The 22092-nt window shown below is 60.0% G+C and overlaps 8 protein-coding genes and 2 non-coding genes across 10 annotated transcripts; 6 read left to right on the top strand and 4 right to left on the bottom strand.

Annotated features, from left to right (window-relative positions):
- The first annotated feature begins 33 nt into the window (after positions 1-33).
- Positions 34-127, top strand: EHS24_005837. Its single transcript has one exon. It is a non-coding gene; the product is annotated as a tRNA-Thr (tRNA).
- A 3533-nt stretch (positions 128-3660) lies between these two features.
- EHS24_005836 (uncharacterized protein) lies at positions 3661-4866 on the top strand (the record flags this gene model as incomplete). The annotated part of the gene is made up of 1 exon (XM_028621315.1): positions 3661-4866. One exon carries the CDS (start codon positions 3661-3663, stop codon positions 4864-4866), a length of 1206 nt encoding a protein of 401 aa, XP_028477767.1.
- Positions 4867-5343: 477 nt separating this feature from the next.
- Positions 5344-6096, bottom strand: EHS24_005835 (uncharacterized protein; the record flags this gene model as incomplete). Its single annotated transcript, XM_028621314.1, has 2 exons — positions 5344-5387; positions 5424-6096. The coding sequence occupies 2 exons, from the start codon at positions 6094-6096 to the stop codon at positions 5344-5346; spliced, it is 717 nt and encodes a 238-aa protein (XP_028477766.1).
- Positions 6097-7956: 1860 nt separating this feature from the next.
- Positions 7957-8967, top strand: EHS24_005834 (uncharacterized protein; the record flags this gene model as incomplete). The annotated part of the gene is made up of 5 exons (XM_028621313.1): positions 7957-8143; positions 8185-8447; positions 8534-8604; positions 8641-8807; positions 8963-8967. The coding sequence occupies 5 exons, from the start codon at positions 7957-7959 to the stop codon at positions 8965-8967; spliced, it is 693 nt and encodes a 230-aa protein (XP_028477765.1).
- A 387-nt stretch (positions 8968-9354) lies between these two features.
- Positions 9355-9451, bottom strand: EHS24_005833. The gene has a single exon. It is a non-coding gene; the product is annotated as a tRNA-Thr (tRNA).
- Positions 9452-10195: 744 nt separating this feature from the next.
- Positions 10196-11705, top strand: PNG1 (peptide-N4-(N-acetyl-beta- glucosaminyl)asparagine amidase; the record flags this gene model as incomplete). The annotated part of the gene is made up of 4 exons (XM_028621312.1): positions 10196-10477; positions 10536-10902; positions 10957-11285; positions 11328-11705. The coding sequence occupies 4 exons, from the start codon at positions 10196-10198 to the stop codon at positions 11703-11705; spliced, it is 1356 nt and encodes a 451-aa protein (XP_028477764.1).
- A 79-nt stretch (positions 11706-11784) lies between these two features.
- Positions 11785-12699, bottom strand: EHS24_005831 (uncharacterized protein; the record flags this gene model as incomplete). Its single annotated transcript, XM_028621311.1, has 1 exon — positions 11785-12699. The coding sequence occupies one exon, from the start codon at positions 12697-12699 to the stop codon at positions 11785-11787; it is 915 nt and encodes a 304-aa protein (XP_028477763.1).
- Positions 12700-12965: 266 nt separating this feature from the next.
- On the top strand, positions 12966-17112 carry EHS24_005830 (uncharacterized protein; the record flags this gene model as incomplete). The annotated part of the gene is made up of 5 exons (XM_028621310.1): positions 12966-13113; positions 13188-14662; positions 14707-15655; positions 15703-16699; positions 16746-17112. The coding sequence occupies 5 exons, from the start codon at positions 12966-12968 to the stop codon at positions 17110-17112; spliced, it is 3936 nt and encodes a 1311-aa protein (XP_028477762.1).
- A 1777-nt stretch (positions 17113-18889) lies between these two features.
- HHF1_2 (Histone H4) lies at positions 18890-19270 on the top strand (the record flags this gene model as incomplete). The annotated part of the gene is made up of 2 exons (XM_028621309.1): positions 18890-18952; positions 19022-19270. The coding sequence occupies 2 exons, from the start codon at positions 18890-18892 to the stop codon at positions 19268-19270; spliced, it is 312 nt and encodes a 103-aa protein (XP_028477761.1).
- A 436-nt stretch (positions 19271-19706) lies between these two features.
- Positions 19707-21596, bottom strand: MRS6 (Rab proteins geranylgeranyltransferase component A; the record flags this gene model as incomplete). Its single annotated transcript, XM_028621308.1, has 4 exons — positions 19707-20415; positions 20643-20874; positions 20921-21408; positions 21529-21596. The coding sequence occupies 4 exons, from the start codon at positions 21594-21596 to the stop codon at positions 19707-19709; spliced, it is 1497 nt and encodes a 498-aa protein (XP_028477760.1).
- Positions 21597-22092: the final 496 nt, after the last annotated feature.

The raw sequence follows: 22092 nt of genomic DNA, 5'->3' as shown, positions 1-22092 counted from the left end.
TCCGATGTTGGGGCATAATCAATTTTCATCGTGGCCTTCTTAGTTCAGTGGCTAGAATTTTTCACTAGTAGTGTCGCTTCAGCGTCTTGCTATGAAAGGGTCACCCGTTCAATTCGGGTAGAAGGCATACAGCTGAGCGATCAGTTCTTTTTGCACGTCTCCAGTGCTGGCCATGCAGCCTGGTGGGTTCCCCTGAGTCCTGCCGAGCGGCAGGCATACTCCCTAACACCTGGGTGGTGGCTTTTAAAAATTCTCTCGTCGAGCTTTGATCGTGTGGCGGCCCGTAGCCCGCGTGTGGCTGACTACGACGAGAAGCACGATCGTCGTGTGGCTGACGTGAAGAAGAGGTTCATTGTGCCGCCTCGTCATCCGCCGTGGGTCGGCAGCTCTCGCCATGGTCCGGCGTCTGGTCGTTACCGCCATCGACCCGAATCCCAACCGCTGGAATGACGGACGAGATATTTGACCGAGGCTCCGCCGTAAGCTCGTCACGAAGCAATGTCCGACAACCCTCCACCTCTGCGTCCCCTCCGTCTCGACAACGTGCGCTGGCCACTACGCGGCGCGGCCGTAGAATGTTCGACGCGAGCTCTCGAACAACAACCGTGAGGATCCCTGCCGGCGAACTGCGGTGAAGCTCGCTCGGCACTGCTCGCTCGGTGTGTGTTGGCGACGGCGATGGAGTTTCGGGCCGACATCGCACCGTCGCGTCCTTTTCACCACGGCGGTCCATCGCGGGAATAGGATCGGTCGCGATGTGACACGATCGCATAAAGTAAGGTCTCGTTCAGTAGCTGTAGCTCCGTACGTGTATGCACCGCACGTCACGTTTGAACCTCGAAACTCAAAATGCCAAATGTGCGCGCGTCGCGACCGTTCCCGTTTTGTGGTTTATTGACTTTGATCACAATTGTTTTTAACCCGCGCTCACCGGTCTTTACGCAGGGTTCGTAATGAAGTCAATATCCAACCCTTACAGCCGCAACCCAACAGTCCAGAACCATAAAGGGGTTTGTATTCGTTCCAGGACCACCTCGACCTCTCACCCTGAGGATACCCGGGTAACGGCCGGGTGCTCACCCTGGGTTACTCCCTGGCAACAAACAGGTCAACCGTCACCACCCACACCATACAAGCAAAAACAGTGGCAAGCCACGCCGCCGTCGGATCCGAGCCTGGCAGGACCTGTGGCGCAGCGTACAGAACACGAAGAGCAGAGTGGAAGATGGCCAGCACAGCTCCATACGGAGTGCCGCCTTGAACAATCTACGAAAGAAATGAATGGCAGCGACGTCTGCCCCAAACGCACCTTACACACAACTGGCGACCTGCGGCCAAATTCGCCTGCGGGCCAACTGTTGGCCGCGGGTTGCCGGCTGTCACTGATCACTGCCACCGTCTGGCCGCAGCTGGCCGCCGGTATTGGCAGATCTTGGCGGCTATCTCTCACTGTCTTGGGTCTTGGCTTTGTCAACCACCATCAACAGCCTGTGGCCAAAAACCCAAGGCCCGGAGTGTTCCTTGGGTTGCGGGCCTGGGCTCGCTGGGCTCGCTGGGCTGGGGGGCAGCGGAGGCGAGCGGCCGGTGACGACGACGACGAGAGGCCAAGAAGGCGGCAGAGATCTACGAGGCACTTGCGCGTCGCGCTCCACAGCGGCCACAACCATCTGTAAACATCTGTCACTGCGGACCGTACCGGTCCGCCACGTCCGCCTCGGCAAGATCGGGTGCTGGGCTGTGCGACACAGATAATTACATTCGAGAGAATCAGAGGCCAGAGGAGATGTGCGTCTGATGGGACGGGTGCATGTGGGTGCTAGTCCCAAGCCACAAAGAAAAGCTGACGAAGCGTTCCATGCTCCACATGATCTTGGTCCCAAAATGCACTGCTGCGACGATCACAATGCGTCTTCTGCAACCACACAGGCCTCGCTGGCCTGGCTGCCGGGGCCCGAGGAACCGATAGCGGAAGCGCAAATGTCGGCAAAGGTGTGCTGTGCTTATTCACGTCTGCGTTACGACGACAACGAACGATTTGGCTTTTCTCGGCTCAACACCGTCCTGGCGGCGGCGCTTCGCCGCGGCCCTGGGGCTGGTGTTGCTGGCGTTGCGGGCGTTGCTGGCGTTGCTCACATGGACGGCAACGACGCAGCAACACCGTCGCTGATGGCCGATGAAGAGGGGGCGCGGCGCCTGCAGAAGGATGCAGCGCAGCACACGCCCAGACCGCCGAGAACCCTTTTGCTATGTGGCCGGTGGAATGCAAAGAGAAAGGAGAAAAAGAAAAACGAGGACAGCAACGGGCCAACGGGGCAACGTCGTAAGAGCTGGACGGTGCGCGCAGTGCCGCCGTTCCCCCTCGCTCATGTCCGGCCAAAAGGGCCGCCACGTTCGCCACCGCGTCCGCTGCCGGAGCGATGTGCTGGGTGTTCGGCGGAGATGAAGACGCCCGCACAAGACCCCAGGCAGAACGAGGCATCGACGTGTCCGTCCGCCCGTGGAAGCGGCTCAATGAGAACGTGTGCCAGCAAAGAAAGAGAGAGGTGTCTACCCCGCCGCGGGGGTGTGAGGAGGCCCAACCAGAGTGGGGCGGGGGGAATGGACGGGTAGTTTCCAAGGGATGTACAGCAGAGGGGTTGAGTGGCAGGGCTCTGATGGGAATGACCGGCGAAGTTCGCCTCGTTCCCACCCAGTTTCCAATTGTGAGTGTAGAGAGAAGCATGACGACGACGGGTGCACACCCATGGTGCAGCACCACAGCACGATAGGCTGGTTGTTTAGTAACGATGTATAAGCGTGTGATACGAGCTTGCTCAGCAAAACGACAGCAGTGAGCGTCATGGATGAGACACAGCCAAATGGTGTCATTTTGGGTCTCCATTGACGGTGGTACAGTCACCCAGCGAGGCGGGGCACGAGAGGGCGGCGGGTGCGGCCAACTCCAGGGGCCCTGCAGCCCTGGGTTGTTCGGAAACGGCCGACACACACACACACATTTTGTGTGTGTCTCGGTGCCGGATGGGGGGCAAAAGGGCAGAGGGAGACATTCAGGGGAGAGGGTGTCAGGGGTGTGTCTCAGGGCGGAAACATACTGCTCACGGAGGATGACTCGACTCTGTTTCTGTAGTGTGTTTTTCCAGTCCACCATGTATTTATTCCCCACACCGCGCGTCGTGTCCCGTCTTTCTCTTCTCATCCACCCCCAACAACGCTCACTCTTATATCATCGACCAGGACCCATCTGTTGCCCAAGATGTCCTGCTAAGCGTCCCCCCCCCCCCCCCAGACAACACCTGAACCACAACGACTACCCACCCCAACAACCCAGCCACAATTATCTCCCACACCCAAACCCCACCACCACCACCCCACCAACCTCTCACATTGTCGTCGCTCGCTGCGCCACACTCATCCATCTTCAGCCAACATGCTCCCTCATTTGATGCCTCTCGCACCCTCCACCCGCCCTCCTCCCCTAGCAACTACGGGAACAACACAGCACCAACCGCTAGCGACAACACTCGCAACCACGCACCTTTACGGCGACTAAGCCCCCTGCGTCCTACCAACGCCCTGCCTGAATACACCGAGTCCGACACCACTCAGTCCGACCTTTTCTACAACAAGTCTACTACTATCCCCGCGTACAACACCGACGTCATGTACTTTGCATCTTCGTCCGCACCCGCGCTCACGCCCCTGGGCGTGCGCCTCCTCGCGCTCTCGCGCAACAAGCTCACCGGCATGGACTGCGACAACGCCGGTATGCTCCACCGTTCCGTCATCGTCCGTGAGGCCGTCCGCTCTGCTTGGGCTTCCATCGAAGACGGCTCGTCCTCTTCGGACCTGACCAACTGGCGCGCCCCCACCGCCCTCGGCCTCGCTACTCTCTCGGAAGAGGACGAGGACGAGGACGAGTACAACCAGGCCGACGCCGAGGCCCGCTACCTCGACGACGTGCTCTCGACCCTCGGTAACGACGACGACGAAGCCGACCTCGCCTGGGCCGAGACTACTGTCTCGCGCCCCGCCGCCGACGACTTTGAGTCGGACGAGACCTTCCAGGCCTTCACCCTGCCCTCTGTCCAGGTCCTCTCCGCTGCCGACGCCATCGACACTGAGGACTACTACGACAGCTCGTACAGCACCCACAGCACCTACCGCACCGGTGTGACTGTCATTGAGGCTGCCTACGACTCCGACTCCGACTATGACGAGGACGAGTACGCCGAAATGTCCGCCTCGTGGGTCGAGCTCGACAGCGACAACCACGCCATCGACCCCCTCGCCGTCTCCCAGGAGCTCGAGGAGGTAGTCACCCCTCCCATGTACTATGCCTCGCTCCCTCCCGAGCAGGCCATGGCCGCCGAGCTCGCCCTCGCAGAGATCGAGCACGCCGAGTTTGCCAACGCGATTGCGTCGACTGCGTCGTCGGGCAGCCCGCCGCGTCTCGAAGTCCATACTCCCAAGTCCGAGACGCCTCCTTTGGTGGCCGTCTTACACCACCAAGACCAAGAACCAGAACAAGAACCAGAACCAGAACGACAAGAACCACCCGAAACACAAAACACCAAAAGCAGCGGCCTCCGGCCTGTCCCATTCAAGTTTGCGTCGTACAGCGCCTTCTTCGTGGAACAGGCCATGGACGAGTACGACTATGACTTTGACGCCGCCCCGCCGTCGTTACAGCCGTGTACTGGCTGTGACGACGACGAGGAAGAGGACGACGAGGAATGTGTCTGCAAGACCCCGCCGCCCGAAACAGAGTCGCTCAACGAGTTGTCGTCTCTAGGACGAGGAGTAGGGAAGACGAACTGGGCCGTCAACGACGTGGCATGGGGCCTGGGGTTGACGGTGCCGCCATGAATGAAATAGGACCTTTTCCGGATATGATTTTTAAAGTAATTTGTAACCCTTTTTTTCTTTCAAGTGGATGAATCGTGTCACCTTGACTATTGTTGCACGTTGCCTTGGTTCGTTGTCTGACAGGGCTGGGATTGGGAACAGAACAGAACAGATGCTGTAAGGTAAGCCTGCGTGCATGAACCATGGCCGTCAGTGGTGCACGGCAGCAGCCAACCGCCACGCTCGCACCTGTTCGCGACTCGGCGATGCGACATTGTTCATGATAAAGGAGGCGAGAGCACTATAGACTGCGTCCGGGACTAGGTAATGGTGTAGACAACTGAGAAGAATGATAAAGGCTGTGGGCCTGGCCCCGCGCGTGATGTCAGGGGGGCGAGGAAGGGATGAGGATGACAGCAAAACTGGGAACACGATCAAGTGTGGCGCGTCGATCGTCGTGGGCCGAAGCTAGTGGGTGGTGGTTTGGCGGCCAGCGCCTTATGCCACGGAAACAGCGCCGAGACGAGGCAGAGCGAGGGTATCTGGGAGTCAGCTCTCTTCGGGTACAAGCAGCTCACCTTGCAGGCCCGTGGCCGCCGCTGCCTTCTCGCCGCCAGACACCGCGCTCTTCTCCGCCGCCACGCAACTCAAGGGCGAGGGCACTGGCCCGTCGAGGTCGACGGGGACAATCTCCGCATCGACCTCGGCAACGTCGCCTTCGTCCTCGTCGCGGTTGTCAAACACCAGCCGCCGCTCGACGCTCTCGAGGTCGGCACGCATGCCGTCGCTGACGAACGCGTACGTGTGCGGCGCGCCGCGGAGCCACCCGCGCCGCCGGAGCTCGTGCAGCGGAAGTGGGGGCTCGAGCTCTTCGAGGCGGAGGATCTGGTATGCGTATGCCGCGTTTTCGGCTTCGACAGTGGCGTCTGTGTCGTCTGAGCCCGAGGAGTCTGCACTGTCGTCCACAGTGTCGTCCACCGAGCTGGAGCTGGAACCCGCTGTGGAACTGCTGGGAGTCGGGACAGGGACGACGGCGACCTCGGCGACATACTTGAGTGCGTTGAACGGTGCCGGCTCGTAGATCCACCACCGGGTCGAGGGCACGTCGTAGCCCCTCAACTCTGTGTTCTGCGTCCCGGCAGCAATGGCAGCGAGGTGAGGCGGCTGGATGGTAATGACTACTTCGTGGGGAGGGGCCGGTGAGGGAGGAGCGGATGAGTAAGGGGGCAAAGCGGCGGACATGGCGGTCATGGTGTCCATGGCAGTGGTGGTGTGGTGGTGTGGTGGAGAGGGAAGGGTTCGAGTCGCAGTGGTGGTGAATGGAATGATACAAGCGATCGAATGTGACTGACGTATAGGGTGTTATGAGGGAGTAGTCTGCCTGTCGGCAGTGTCTTTATGAAGGGGGGCTGGTGGGTTCTGACAATGCTGACGCGAGTGATACTTCTGTGGGTGGCGGTTAGACAATAAGACTATAGATACCCACACCAGATGTCTGCGGGGGCACACGAGTGTATCGACTGGACCAGGTGGCCAGCTCCCATTCCTTCCCACCCACACACGACCCCCAGCGCTGCCGCCCCCCCATACCCCACCCCCGGGCGCGCCATGAGCCGCAGTCGTGATTCAGGTGTGTAGGTGTGGGCCGGCTACCCTTTGGTGGAACTTGCCGCGCCTCCGAGACGACTGACAACACCGGCCACAACACATGGAGGCATGAGGGACGAAGCGGTCGCACCGTCGCCTCGCTACAAACCTCGCTATGACCCTCTCGTGAGAAGGGGGCCAGGAGGCCGGGCCAGTTTGCCCACTTGACTGTCGTCGCACCTATCAAGAGCCGAACAAGGCAAGGCAGTACAGCCCAAATTGGCCATTGCCATAAAGAAGAAGGTGGGTCGGGACACCTTGACGCAAGCAGGGATGTCTGCAAATGGTCAGGTACCGCCACGCCCACACACCCGACGGCAACCAGCTCTGCACGCTCCCTACGTTTCCTGCGTTTCCTATTCTTCCTCATCCCGATATTGGCCGACGAGGGAGGAATCCCCGTGTCCCAGGTTTTCAGCTCGAGGAGAATACAAACTCTGTGTCTCCCGGGGGAGAGCACGAGCCTGGAACTTGCAGCCCTTCAAGAGCCTGTGGGGACGCGCATGGCGTTGGCCCGTGAGGACTCGAACAAAGAAAAAACAAGTGTCGTCTCGGGATTCCTGTGTGCACAGGGCGGGCCCTTGGCGTTCCTGGGATTCCTCGTCGCTCGTCGCTGTCCGCCCCTAGCCGTCCACTCTGTCGAACACCAGTCCACTCTGGCGACCATTCTTGCGCAACGGTATGTAAATGGGACGCACAGTGTTCTCGGCGCGTTTTCAGGCGCCATCTGGCAGCTGGGCACCCTCTGGCACTTGGGCATCTTGGCCGCGTTCCTTCCCGACATATTGGACCTGTTGGCCTGTTGAATGCGAGCAGGTTCCGTTCGCCACGTTCCTTGTGTCTGCGTCTGCACGTCTGCGTGCTCGCGGTGTTGCTACTGCGTATACGCACATGTATGTCTTATGTGCAGGGTGAGAGCGGGGGGCACGAAAGGAAACGAGCATGCGAGCAGGGGAACAAGCCGCGGGCCGGATCTGCACTGCACCCCACTGCTCCCAAGTCGCTCAACAATAAGGTCCAGCCACGAACCCCACCCATCCAATGCCACCCAGGCCACCCACCGAACCCCGGACGCCAACGGGTTTCGTGGATCTTTGGACAATAAGGTATTTTTTTGTTCAAAAGGGCATGGGCCCGCGCATCCGGTGGCCCTCGGCCCTCTGGAATCCGAGAGCGTGTGCGAGATCCTGAGAAACTGGGGTGTCTGTTTGGTCGATAGTTGCCGGGCACGTTGCACGGTGGCCAGCGCCTAGGGCCTGCACAGTGAGTGGGGTGTGTCAGCAAGACATGTTGCTGCGCGTGCTGCATTGCTGATCACTGATCACTGATCACGATCCGACGACACAAAATACTTCCGCTCAGTCGCCACCCAAATCCGTCGATTGATGGACCTCTTTGTTGTTGTGTTTGGCACCGTCAACCATCCCATCGCCCATCTCCCATGAATCCATCCATTCGCGTCTCATGGCCTACCACTACAGCTTTCTGTTCTGGCCCATGCAAGAGCGATACCCGGGCATGACGCTGAAGGTCGATGCGTGCCAGATCCCGCCAGCTACCGTGCTTGCCCAGCTCGACGAGCTCGTGCGCGGCCTCTGCAACCCACTCACGTTTGAGCCCGTCGAGTCACCCCACCCGCTCTTCCAGCAAGGTGACAGAGGGGCGACAATTGCCATTGATTACTGACGGAAGCCCGCATGACGTTTGCAACGCACGCCCAAGCCGACAAGACCATGGCGGTCCTGAACGCGCACCCAGCGCTCGCCCGCACGGGTATCAACTTCTGCCGCCCGCCCGAGATCTTCTATCCCGAGCTGAGCACGCTCTTCACCGCCCGCGTCGTCGAGCCCCACACACCGCCCGCGGCGTACGTCCCCGAAAAGCTCGAGCCAGAGCCGGCGCGAGAGCCGTGGATGGAGGCCGGGTGGACGGCTGGCGTCCCCTCCCCGTCTGAGGTTTACGCCGTGTCGCTGAATACGGGCCAGTGCACCACGTCACGGTGCGCCTGCACGACATCCGCGGATGGGAGGCCCCGGTGCAGTTCTTCAACCCAGACGACGCGGAGAGCTTTGAGCAGGCATTCTCGGACCAGCTCTTGCTCGGCTGGCGCTGGTAAGAGTTATTCTCCTGGGCTGGCGCTGACCCCAGCCACGTATTCGCCCGCGATGAGGACTTTGCAGCCAAGGAGGCACTGGAAGACATGAACGCGCAGCGCACAGCCGCGGGCATGCCGCCGCTGGGCCCGGACAAGTTTGACGAGGGCGACGACCCACTGCGAGGACGCGTACTGGCGCGCCTCCCGCCGGGGCAGGAGCGTCCGCTGCCAATCGACGCATATGTGTGTGTGAGCCAGCGCACACCGACGTCTTGCCCGGGTCCAGCACTGGTGGTGCGGAATAAACGAATCGCCCCGATCCCTCGAACAGATTTATGTTTCCTGTGGACTGAAACCCGACATCCCAAGTGTCAGAATAGATTGCATGGGTGGCAGTGTTCGCACGAGCTGAACCAAGACCAAAAAACGAGCAACAAGGCCGCCAGTGAGCCATGTACAAGAACGTCTCTTTTGTCTGCATGTGTCATTTGATGTATGTTACGTGTCACAGGCGCTGGTACGTTGCAGCGAGGTGAGGTGAGGGGGTTGCGGGCAATAACGGAATCTAGTCTACGTGGGTAGACAACGTTACGATTGTGACACCAGTCAACCTCCTGCGCCCATGCTCTGTCACTCAACCCTGGCTGGGTAGAGCAACCGCACATGGCCTGCATATATCCCTTTCACGACAAAGTCCTTGCCGCCCACAATGGTGGTGTTGGTGGTAACTGCAGCGCCAGGGAGGGGCAAAAAGCAAAAACAATGGTTGCCTTCTACCCGAATTGAACGGGTGACCCTTTCATACCACAGTAAGCTCTTTCGAACACTACTAGTGAAAAATTCTAACCACTGAACTAAGAAGGCCATTGAAAATGTCGAAGTGGCAGATGCTGAAGAATTTGCATTCCCCGCGCTCATTGGATGGAACCGGTCTCGTGGTGGCCCTCGGCTGGCACTGAAGAGTCTGGATGTTCTGTGGGTCCTGGGGCCTGAGGAGAGGTGTGGCTGTCTGATTATGCTTTCAATGCAGCTAGAGCGCTCGAGTATAGAGATGTCATTTGTAGAGCGACATACATGGCATCTCTTAAAGCCTGGCCAGGAAATGGAGTTGTTCAGCATCCATATTAAGTGTCCAAGGTTCTACAAAGAACACAACCCCCTCCCCACACATTCTGTAAAATCACGAAAAGGCAGGTTAAACGTTCCCAGCGACAAGAGACGCACCATACGCGTATACAGGACATCCAATGCCGAGGACAGACTCGCTAAAAGGACTTGACCGCCACCCCTGCAACTGACAACACCGCTATGAACCACCACCCAATCGGGGCAGGCCAAAAGCAACAAATCAATCTTGCCCAACCAAGTATACTTATAATGACATGCAGAACGTAAGGGTATAGCACTGGACGGTTGCACAAAGAGATGGAGAAGGTCACCTCCGCCAAGACCACAACAACACATATTTGCTCCCGCTCACTGCCTTTGGGTGGCGAGAGTGGAGGCATTCACGGGGATCACGGTCCCACTCCAAACGATCCAACGAGCAACTGTGTGTGCACGTCAGCCCCACATCTACTCCACGTCCATCTTCTTTACTCTACCCACATGTCAAACCTCATACCAGGATTCACCGGATACCGCCCGTCAGCAGTCGAGGCCGGCTACGTCGCGCGCCAGCTCCTGGCGAGGCGATACACGTCCATCCCGCGGTTGTCACGTCCGTCCGCCGAGGATGCCGCAGCTATTGCGGAACTCATGAACCATGCGCTGCGCGTCCCTGGTGTGTTCCAGCTGCTTGCCACACAGCACGCGCAGCGACCTGGCGCCAAGTTTGAAGCGACGATCAACGACCTGAAGCGGCATTCTGGCGACGTGGGCCAGCTGATAGTACGTCTACAGCTCAGTGGTCCTCATGCCCATGGACGACAGCTGACATGGCGGACAGGACAAGCAGACTGCCGCCGAGGCCACTGCTGTGCTCGCGGATATTCTCCCACGCGCCGAGGCGTTGTTGAAGGAACCACCTCCGCCCCACCTCGCTAACGCGTTTGGCAAGGAGGACGCGATCGCCCTCGCGGCGGCGCGCTGGTTCAAGCACGAGTACTTTACGTGGATTGACCCGATCAAGTGTCCCCGCTGTGGGGGGGCCACCAAGTTTGCAGAGGTCAGCGAGCCGAATGAGCGTGAACGCGCCGGAGGGGCCAGGAGGGTGGAGGTGCACAAGTGCGACAGCGGCGGGTGTGAGGGCCAAAGGCGGTTTGCGAGGTACAATACCGTCAAGGCGCTCATGGGGTCGCGCGAGGGAAGGTGCGGTGAGTAGACCCTCTCCATCAGCTGACTACGTCTCCTGCCAGCTGACACCGCAGGCGAGTTTGCACAACTCTTCTACGTCTTCCTCCTCGTCCTCGGCCTCGAGGCGCGGTACGTCTGGAACAGTGAGGACCACGTCTGGACCGAGTACTTCTCCCCCACGGCCGGGCACTGGGTCCACGTCGACAGCTGCGAGGCCGAAGTGGGCAAGCCCCAGCTGTACGACCGTGGCTGGGGGAAGCAGCAGCGCTGGTGTCTCGCGTTCGGCGCCCTCGGCGCCGAAGATGTCACGCGCGCGTATGTGGACGACTGGGACGCCTGCCTGGCGCGGAGGATGCAGCAGACCGAGGACGGACGGGGAGTCACGGAGGAGAGGCTCAAGCTTGTGGGTACAGCTGTCACGCAAAGTAACGCAGCTGACGGCCAGATACTCCTCACGCACACTGTGCAGTGTCGCGCACACCGCGGAGACGCGGAACGCGCCCAGCTGGCTGGCGTGGACCAGCAACAGGCCGCTTGGATCACCGACGCGAGGCGACGCAACTTGGAGGCTGAGCTGGGAGGGCTGAAGGGACAAGGTAGGGAGAGCGGCACCGAGGCATGGGTGCAGGCTCGCGGAGAAGGCGGAGACGTCCAGATGGAGGAACCTCCCGAGGTGATTGACGACGTGGCACACGAGCCAAACACGACAAACGAGGTGCCGGGCGAAGTGAAGGACGGAGTGCGGGAGACTGTCGACGAGGAAGGAGAGGCAGCCGCTGCCGGGTCCGGGACTGTGACTGCGGTGGAGGAGGTCAAGGAGTAGATCTGCTAGACGTCAATTACAAGCGATCCCGTTCAGCCATGCTATGTGTGTGCATATCTATCGAGATAAATAAAGGGGTCTACTTCTTGTGGAATGGTATCCGGAAGCCGGAGAGGAGCGCGCGTGCGTGCTCCTGGGCGTCCTTGCCCTTTGCGTTGGTCTTGAAGTGCATGTGGAAGCCGTGGAGACGGGGGTAGGCGTCAATGTTGCCCTCGACCTGGGGAAAGAGGCCCATGGCGGCGGCGGGGAGACCCATCGAGACGACACCGGCGAGGGCGGAGGGGTTCGACTTGGAGGCCGACTGGACGGGGAGGGTGAAGCCCGGGAACTCGCGGATACGGGGCAGGACAAAGTCGACGAGCGACTGGATAAAGTCGTACATGGCCTCGCCGCGGAGCTCGACCTTGGCCGAGACGGGCATGCCAGCACGGAGCTTGAACGCGGCGGCACCCTGGCGCGAGATGACGACCTGGACACCCGTCGAACCGTTCCTGCCACCGCCGTTTGCCGCCTCGCCCGAAATGTTGCGCAGAGCCATGATCGCCGACAGGAGCGCGTGCTTGTTGCCAATAGCCTCCTTGACCATGGTGTGGATAGTAATGCTCTCGAGCTTGGGCACCGACTCTGCCGTGATGCCCTTGGTCAAGGGCTGGATAGGACGGTTACCCCTCGGGGCAGGCTTGGGACGGTTGGCCTCGTAGCCAGTGACAGGCTTGGAGATGGCAGCGGCCTCAGTGGAAGCGGCGGCGAGCTGCGCCTCGGCGGTAGCGGTCGCACGGTGGTTGTAGGTCATGTACAGGAGGTCGGAGGCGACGGTGGCGTCGTAGTGGTCGTGGTAGCGCGAAGGGTGGGTCTGGCCAAGGTGAATCTCGGGCAGAGTCGAGGTCGAGGCCTGCGACGACGAGGCAGCGGCCGACGAAGCGGCACGGACAGCCTGCGCGCGAGCCATGCGCGAGGCAGAGGCCACCGAGGCGATGGCGGGACGGAGAGACATGGTGGTAGTGTCGGGGGTGGACAGAGGGGTATAGTCTAGACTGTCTACAAGTCGGCAAAAGAAACAAGTGGTCGTCGGAAGGAGGAGGGTGAGATGGGATTTCGACTTTTTGCTCCCGGAGGAAGGCGCAGACGCGTGTTGGCCCGCCTATTCAATTCCGGCGCCGCTGGCCGCTGGCCGCCGTCGGTGACGACGTATCGTGCATTCGGGCCGTCCACAACTGCAGGCGGTTGACATCGTTGTACATTACACCCACAAAGCTCTACATGCCCGCGCCGCCGCTCTCGATTATCCAGTCGCTGAGCCCGCGGGTTGCGGTTCTCGCGTCCGACGACGTGGCAGATTCGTGTGCCGCAAATGGCTGCCGCGGGCTCAACGAGCTGCTCCGTCCATGGGAGGGCGGCACAGAGAGGGGTGAGTCGGTGAACGCGGCGACCCCGAGGACAGCGGCAAACATGATGGCGAGCATACACTAACATTTCCCCCAGTTTCTGTCCTCTCATCGACCTTAACCCCAACAGTGCACCCAACATTTCCCCTTCGTTTCGTTTCCTACGCGTCCGTCTATGCCAACCCGGCACAGGCCTCAATAAACCCCGACATGGTGGTTGACCTTGTCGGCTCGTGTGTGGGCAAGCACTCGCCAGACGATGAGATGCATTACCCGACGACACGCGCACTGCTGTTATCGTCGCGTCCGTTGGCGCCTCACGAGACATTCAACCATCCTGTCGGCGTGCTGTTCGCCATCTCGACAACCACACCGGACCCTATGACCACACTGCAGCGCCTGTACGGCCAAGCAGTCGGTACTGGCGCCCAAGCTGCACCCTGGATGGACGGCGTGCAGGTTCTCAAGTTCTTTGTCGTCGTTCACGACGTGTCCAAGGCCGGAGCAGACCTCGAGGGTGCCAACGAGCTGCTGGCCCTGGTCAAGAAGGCATACGGTCCACACTCGACCTTGCTCGTTATCAACTCGCGTACACCCTCCGACTCACAGCCACCGACAGCTGAGAGCGCGCCTGTCACCTCCATGATCCCGCGCAAGCCCGAGATTACCGACCACGCATCGATCGTTAAGGCCTACGCGGCCGCCATGTCCAACCTGACATTGTCGCCCATGGCCGCAGCTGCTGAGAGCGGTGGCCAGGCTCCGAGGTCGTATGCGCAGCGACTGTCCTCTGAGGATGTCGATCGTCTCATCGCTGTCGTACGTGAGCTCGTCGTGCAGTCTCTAGTCCCCTGGATGGAGGCTCGTGTCCGCGAGTGGAACGAGGCGTACCAGTCCAACCGCCGCGGTCTGACCGGACGCCTCTTCGGTGCTGGCCGCAAGCTCTTTGGCACCAGCAGACCGTCTTCACCGTCTCCCGCTGCCGGACACGCAGTGTACAATCCGGCCAAGGGTTTCTACCCCGTCAACTCTGTCGAGGCTCTCGCTCGCCGCTTGGCCGACTTTTCGTTCATGCTTCGCGACTATCGATACTCGGCCAGCATATACGACAACCTCCGTCGCGACTATACCCAAGACCGGGCATGGCGCTATGTGTCAGCCGCGACTGAGATGCACGGCCTGGCGACACTGTTGTCGAACGGATACTTCCACCCGGGCGTGCAGCCCGGCAACCCCACCCCACAGACGACGTTGCAGCATTCGGACATTTGCGCCTCCCTCGAGCAGGCCGTGACCACGTACCTGGGTCGCACGGGCGGTGTTGGAGCTGTCCATCTCGACGCTTTGCGCGTGACAGTGCTCTACTACGAGGCATGGAAGGCGCTCAACGAGTGGCGTGGTGTCGGGGCCTTGCTCGTCCGCGCCGCAGGAGAAGCGGATGAGGTGCCGTGCGCTGTCATCGTCGAAGAGGCTGCCGCGGCTGATGTCAAGGGTGGCAAGAGCCAGCGTGGAAGGAGGAGACAGGCGTTCCATCTCGTCATGGCTGCAAGGAGGTACGAAAAGGCAGGCCTGGTGAGTAACCCTATACACGCTTTTGTCGTCGCTGACGAAAACAGAAACAATACTCAAGGAGATGTCTCGCGCGCGCCGCCGACCTCATGCGCGATGCTCCCTGGGCCGCCGCATGTGAACGTATCGAGTACTCGCTCGGCCGGCAGGCATACACGCTCGGCGAGAGTGCCGTTGCCGTGGAACACTTCCTGGGTCTGCTCCAGCGCGACGAGTCGTCGGCGTTCGGCGCACAGGGCATGGTTCTCGAGGACATGGCTCTGGCGTACGAGCAGCTGGTCGCACATCCAGAACAGCTGGCTGCCGCCAAGGACCGACTCCGTCTCCCCACGCCCCTGTTTGACGCAACCAAAACGCGTGTTGTGCTGCCGGCTGAATCCAGCGCGAGCGCAGTGGGAGATGCTGAAAAGTGGGCGGCCCTTGACACTCAAGCTCTTGCACACTGGGACCGCAAGGGCAAGAAACCCATGAGCGTGCTTCCGGACACGCGTCGTATCGTCGCTGCCGTCGGCGAGACATTACATGTTGAGCTCACAGCCAGCAACCCCCTCAACGCCACCGTGGTCATCAAGGACATTACGCTGGCCGTGGACGGCGCTGCCGTCGACGTCGAGACCGTCCCCGAGACTGCACTCGAACCATACGAGACACGCCAGGTGGCCGTGGCCATCACCCCGACTGCTGCCGGAACGTTTACGATTGCCAGCGCGAGCTGCATGTTCCACCGTTTCTTGCCTGTGACCGAGAACCTGGCCAAGCGCGGACGGAGGCTGCATGCCACAAAGGCACAGCGCCTTACGCCAACGTATGCGCCCGACTCGAGCCTGACTGTCCACGCTGAAGGTGGCGCGCCCCGTGTGGCTGCCGAGCTCAATGTTCCAGAGGTCATGTTTGAAGGCGAAGTGGTGCACGCCACCCTTCAGCTCCGGAACGCAGGGACTACAGTCGTGGAGAATGTGCAGCTCGTGTGCTCCCAATTTGGCGTCGTGGATCTGGGTGAGCTGAACATATTGGAGCATACTGTGCGCAAAGCTGACTGTCAGACACGGATACCCCGCACAGCGATACCCCGGCATCGATACCGAACACGATCTCCGCCAACGGCCCTCTCACAGTGTATCCGGGGAGCATCGCCGCCGGCGAGAGCGTCAGTGTCCCTGTCCGCATCACCGCCCCAGCACCGGGCGCGCTGGAACTCCTCGCGCTCGCAGTGTACAGCGTCCCCGACGGTCCTTCCGCTGCCACGCGCCTGAGCGCAAAGGTCGATGTCAAGCGTCTCTTGACCATTTATGCCGACGTCTCTCCCGCCCGCACGGGATACCTCGTCACCCTTGAGGTGACCTCTCACGCTGCCGACCCCGTGACACTCGGTCAGATCACACCAGTCTCCGAGTACTGGGAGCCCCGGGGTGACATCACCTCGCACGGTGTCCTTTTCCCCAACCAAGTCTTCCGTGCTGTGCTCCCAGTTGTTGCGCGCGAGGACGTAGGGTCGCTGGACCTCACTCAGACCGGCTTGGTCGCCAACCTCAACCGCGTACTCAAGCACGACGACCGCCTGGCCCCGATTTCCCCCGAGACCGTCTCCATCTGCGTGCCAGAGGGCTACATTGCCTCGCGCCGCGCCCACCGCCTGCGGTTCGCGGCTGCCTTCTTCCCAGCTTTGGCTACACACCTCGTCCCGCGCGTTCTGCCCCTGTTTGACCCGCTCGACCTCGACATTGACGTTGCGTGGACCATCAGGAGCCCCACGACGGCTCCCGACTCGTCTGCGTCTACTCTCACGCAGCAGACCCGCCGCGGCCACGCAAGCGTCCACGGTCTCACCCCAGCGCCGAGGTTCAGCCTTGTTGAGTCGCTGCGCAGCGAGGAGGACACGCCGGCCAAGAGGACCATGTACGAGGAGACTGGGCGGCTGAGGCAGGTCATGCTTGATTCTGTTCTCGACGGCGTGTACGCGAGCGAGCAGGACCCAATTGTCGTCCGTGCTCGCGTGCCCGGAGCCAAGAGTGGAAGGGTGACGCACGACTTTGCAGAGGGGTAAGTACCAGCTTAAACATTCGTGGCGAGCACAGCTGACAGTCAGTGCTCTCGTTCTCCCACTCTCGATCGAGCTGCAGAACCGCTCCCCGGTGCTGCCAACACGCTGGATCGTGCGCCTCCCCACACCGAACACGCCCACACCTACACCTGGAGTCAACCGCGCCCCCGGTTCCGACACGGTGTATACTGGCTCACTGAGCCAGCGCGGCGTGCTCCCGCCCAACGGTACCGTTGTAGTGGACACGGGGGTGTGGGTGCCTGAACCGGGGCTGGTCAGTCTGGGCGGGTGGGAGATTGCGAGGGAGACGGGTGAGGGCGACCATAATGATGATGACGGGGTTACTTGGGCGCCGCGCGCCGCGTGGATGGGCCTGGGCACGGCGCCCGGTGTGGTGGTTGTGCAGGCGTGATAGCAGGCGCTCGTGTACGGACGTACGGACGACAGTAGGGGAAATACAGCTTTGGAGGGATGCAGTTGTTTTTGGTTTTGATTTATTGGCTGCGATTTTGATTTATTTGGTTCGGCGTCATACATGCCCATGTGGCTGCAGGTTACCTCCCCACTTTACCATCTGCAACAGTATAGAGGGCGGGTTAGTATACGTGTCCTCTCCACAAGGCATGATGACTCGCGAGATTATGCATTGACAGGACGACTGGCCGACATATAGTCACCATTGCAGTACCAAAATAAACAATAAATGGTCGGGATATACACAATTCTGGAAAACAATGTCCACCGGTTTCTCATGATTGCATCAGAATCCTACACAAAATGTACCTGCTTGCACGTTTCAGTTACTAAGTGTGATCTGTGCTGCTTCCTCGCGAGAAAGGCCATCGAGTAGAACCCACTTCAATGACTTTTATTTACCGTTGTTGGACCATTCGTCTGCCCTTTATATTACTGTCTACCTACAACTAGCGCACCGCGGCGTCCCACAATCTTCTCAATAATCAACATACCATCAACAGCTTTAACAACTTCTACCGCTCAAAGAAGACAGCAGCGGCACACCAGCGGGCCCGCTTCATCAATGTGTCTAGGTTTATTTAGTCGGCGGTCGGTGAAAATATATTTCATGCTCAGCTAGAGCAGTACCTCGACGTCACGTTTTCCATCCAACAGCTTTCAAAGTACTCGCCCAATATGATGTACAAGACTAGGCCATCATATCCTCGGGTCTCAACGGGTCAACCACTCTGGACGAGCACGACTTCCAGAACCCCTTGCTTCGATTCAATCATCTTGTTCGCTGGTTGACGTTGCGTGTTGGATGATACGCGTCCTTGCGGACAAGACCCGACTCATCACTTCAGTCGGCACACTACGCATGGCCTCCAACAACGGCCTCCAATCATCACTGACACACTCAACGCCAACAGCGGTACAGCCGCCTGGTCAATGTCGTCCATTTCAATGCCACAGCTCAAGCCGCCTTGTTTGGTTCTGGCAAGACGTATTACGTAAACGACTTTGGGACACGTCGATCGTCCCTGTCATGCATGCGCAGCACACGCGCCGTGCTCGTCTTCCTGATATCCTGATGCATGAACAGTCAATAGCTCGCAAGGTGGTAGAGCATCCCACGAGACGGTTGCATAAGGAGAACGCAAGTTATGGCGGAGGACAAGTGGTTGGCCTGGTCTGAGAGCACCTGCAGCTGCGCCGTTTGGTGGTAGCAAGTGGGCCTGCGACGTGCACACACACACGCATGCCAGCCAGGTGGCCGGCTGACGGTTTGGCTGGGCCTTGCGAGGCGAGCAGTTGTGACAATTCTGGCCACGTCATGCACACGCATGCAGCTGCATGGACGAATGCACAGGGCAATAAACCCCTTACCGTTGTGATTTCCGTTGACGTCGGTTGAAAAGCCGTGCCAGCCAACGGCAGTGCAGGATCAAAAGGATCAGGACGATCGGATCAGAGAATCAGTGACGGGGTCACGTGTGTCACGTGACTTTTTGCCCAGTCAAACCATCACAACACACGCACCCGCCCCCAGCGCCCAGCCCCCGCCGCTCGCCCGCCCGCGCCCCTGAGAGAGAACGCACCCCCCCGTCGCCACTAATAAATACGCCATCCCAATCTCTCTCCTCTTCTCTCATCCCACGCAACAACCACTCCACAACACAACCACTTCTCTCTCTCTCCCACCTACCCCCCCAACAACAACTACTACAACAATGTCCGGTCGCGGAAAGGGTGGCAAGGGTCTCGGCAAGGGCGGCGCCAAGCGTCACCGCAAGGTAAGTCATCGCCTGCTCTCAGCAGTGTCCAACAGTCCAAGTTGCAGTTGCTGACATTGTTTCTTCCAGGTGTTGCGCGACAACATCCAGGGTATCACCAAGCCCGCTATCCGCCGTCTCGCCCGTCGTGGTGGTGTCAAGCGTATCTCTGGCCTCATCTACGAGGAGACCCGCGGTGTCCTCAAGATCTTCCTCGAGAACGTCATCCGCGACTCGGTCACCTACACTGAGCACGCCAAGCGCAAGACCGTCACCTCGCTCGACGTCGTCTACGCCCTCAAGCGCCAGGGCCGCACCCTCTACGGTTTCGGCGCCTAAGCGCGCATCGCAAGCCCACTCGAGAAGAGCTGCACCTTCGAGGCCCGCGTACAAGAGCACACCAACCACTTTGTGTGCGCGCCGCCGCTTTTTACTGCCCACCAACCTTTCGTTTTTTGATAGTACCCTTTGTAGCGGGGCCGTCGGGGCCGATGCGACGCCCGTGCTGTTGAGCAAACCAACATGATTCTTCTCGTCGCAGCTTTGCATTGTTTGGTGTGTTTTGCTTGGTGGTGAAACTGACGCGCGGGGCATGTGACGTGGGACGGGCTAGCTCGGAACTGGTGCGGTGTTTATTGTTGGCACTCAGATGCGGCTAACCTCTGTACATAGTTTTCCCCAGCAACACTCAAATGCAAGCCTTGATGCACGCTACCGTCTGCTCACCACGACTCAATGATCCATGCTATGTACAATGCAACTGAAGTGGGCTACTCTACTCGTCATCGCCATCCTCTTCGTCGTCCTCATCCTCGGCCTTTTCAAAGAATCCGTGCTCGTCGTCACCCGCCACCGCCGTGAACGCCCGTTCGCCCTGGGCCGCTTCCCAGTCGAGGCCCTCGGTCAAGAGATGGGGGCCGGCGTACGGCTCGAGGATGACGAGGGGCGATGCACCAGTCTCTTCCGATGCTGCGGGCTTGGCCTGCGCAGCATGCTCGACATAACTCGCCTGCCAGCTCACACCTTCGGGAGCGACCTTGCCCAAGAACGGCTGCAACGACTTGACGTCCCCAGTCTCAGCCCAGAGGTAGACGACCCACTGGCCCTGCGGACAGCTGCCAGTGCCTTCACCCATGACGAGAGCGCGGACAAGGGGGGTGGTGTCGGTGGGAGGGAAGACGAGGACGGCCGTGTCGTCACCTTCCTCCTCCTCCTCGCCTTCCTCTGCAGCATTCGCCGGAGCAAGCACTGGCGGGCGGGTAGCCACAACGGCAACAGTGTACGCTGTCGTCTTCGTGCCAATGGACTCTGGCTTGAGGCTCGCAGGCAGGAAATCGGGCGAGCACACGAGATGGGTCGCGGTGATGGTCCGTGGGTGGCCAGGAATCTTGAGCGAAACGCTTGCGTTGTCGTTCGCCACCGTAATGTCGCTCGGGACCGCGTCGGGGCCGAGAATGTAGGTGCCACCAAAGACGGCGCATGCACTGTCGTCAGCGTCGTGTAGCTAGAAACGATTCGAGTCGATGACAAGTGCCGCGCAAGCGTCGAGGACGGTGCCGGATGTCACCAGCCCGGCGACAACAGAGCCGGGTGGCAAACAGTCCGCCGACGGGTGAGATGTGCCCACCCTACCCGCTGGCCCGTTACTCTACACCACGAGTGGGCGAGCCCACTCGGCCGTGCAGCTCTCTCACCCGCAACCGTTACTCACCGACAGAATCCTTGTGCCACCTCTCCTGCACCGCCGTACTGGCCTACCAGGAATGCACGCGGTCCGTAACGTCCAATACTGCGGATATAGCGTCTTGCGCGGATAAGGGACGGCAGAGCAGGCTCGTCGGGGGAGCTGGCGTGTGCAACGGCGTAGGTGAGCGCCTCGGCCAGGCGCTGAGACAGGCCAAATGACCGTGTAAGGAAGGCAAGCAGCGGTTCCTCTTCGTGGCCTGGACGGTCAGTACACAGTACCCTTTCTCCTCCTCGAACACACACCTTTGAGAACCTCGTCCTCCTCAAATTCGCCCGCAGCAAACAGCAGCGCCTTCATGAGCCTGCGCTTATCGGGCAAGCTGACAGACTTGTCCTTGAAGACATCCTCTTTGCTTCCCGGAACGCGTGCCGCGGCGCCCTTGGCGTCGTCCCACAGCGACACCGAGTCGAGCAGGCGAAAGCCGACATACTTGCTCACATCGCTGGCAATGAGCGTCCCCACCAGTGTTCCCCTCGAAGCCATCAGGCTGGGGAACAGGCTGAGCGCGTACCGGCGACGATCGGGAGCGAGCGACCCGAGCGGTGTTGTGCTGGCGGACTCGTAGCGGCTGTGTTGGGCGGAGGTGTACTCGTCGTCGGCATCCGTGGGCTGCTCACTCCTCTCTGCAGCCCATGTCGCAAACTCGTCTAGCGTGAGACTTGCTTGTGCCCCGCCATAGTACTCGTTTGGGTCCAGGTGGAGCACCGACTTGCCCGCCTTGGCGAGTGCGCTGGGAGCATCAGTCAGTGGTCTGTGTACGACAGAGCCAGAGGTGTGTGTGCAGAGTGTGTGGTAGGGTGCTGCCATAGCATTGTGACGGCTAGGAAGAGGTCACCTGCTGTCCACTCACGCTGCGGCTATAGACTGCGCGAGTCCAGTCCCGAGTATGACCGTGTCGTAGGAGTCGGAGTCAAGCATCTTGGCTGTCAATAATGGTGTTCGAGATTGCGAGTCGTTGGTGATGCGCGCATCCACACCGCGTGGTGGAGGTGATTTGGGTCCGCCGATGTGAGGTTTCGGTGAGTTTGAGTGAGGAACCTAAAGGTATCATGTGTCATGGTACCTCACCATGCATACATTGTTGGGTCCATCTGCAGGTGTAAAGGGAAGATTAAGAGGTTACCTTGCTTCATTTCTTTTCGTTTGCATGTAGCATTACATCTGATGGAGAAGGAACGGAAAGAATGTCACTGCTCCAACGACGCATCCGTGGCTGCCGAATACTTCACACCACACCAGCAGTCACAAGGACATCAACAATGCATGTCTTCAACGCGCTGCCCCACTCTCAACGGCACTCACAGCACCACGCATAGACCCAGAACACATGTAAGAGCACCAGCTGCAGCCCCCGTGGCCCCGTGCCAGCACCACCATGAGCAGTTCTAGGCTCCGGCGCGAGCACTGCCAACCG

The sequence above is a fragment of the Apiotrichum porosum genome (assembly GCF_003942205.1).
Source record: "Apiotrichum porosum strain DSM 27194 chromosome Unknown scaffold_3, whole genome shotgun sequence".
Taxonomy (NCBI): domain Eukaryota; kingdom Fungi; phylum Basidiomycota; class Tremellomycetes; order Trichosporonales; family Trichosporonaceae; genus Apiotrichum; species Apiotrichum porosum.
The sequence above is the reverse complement of the archived record's forward strand: the minus strand, read 5'-3'. Positions and strand labels throughout refer to the sequence as shown.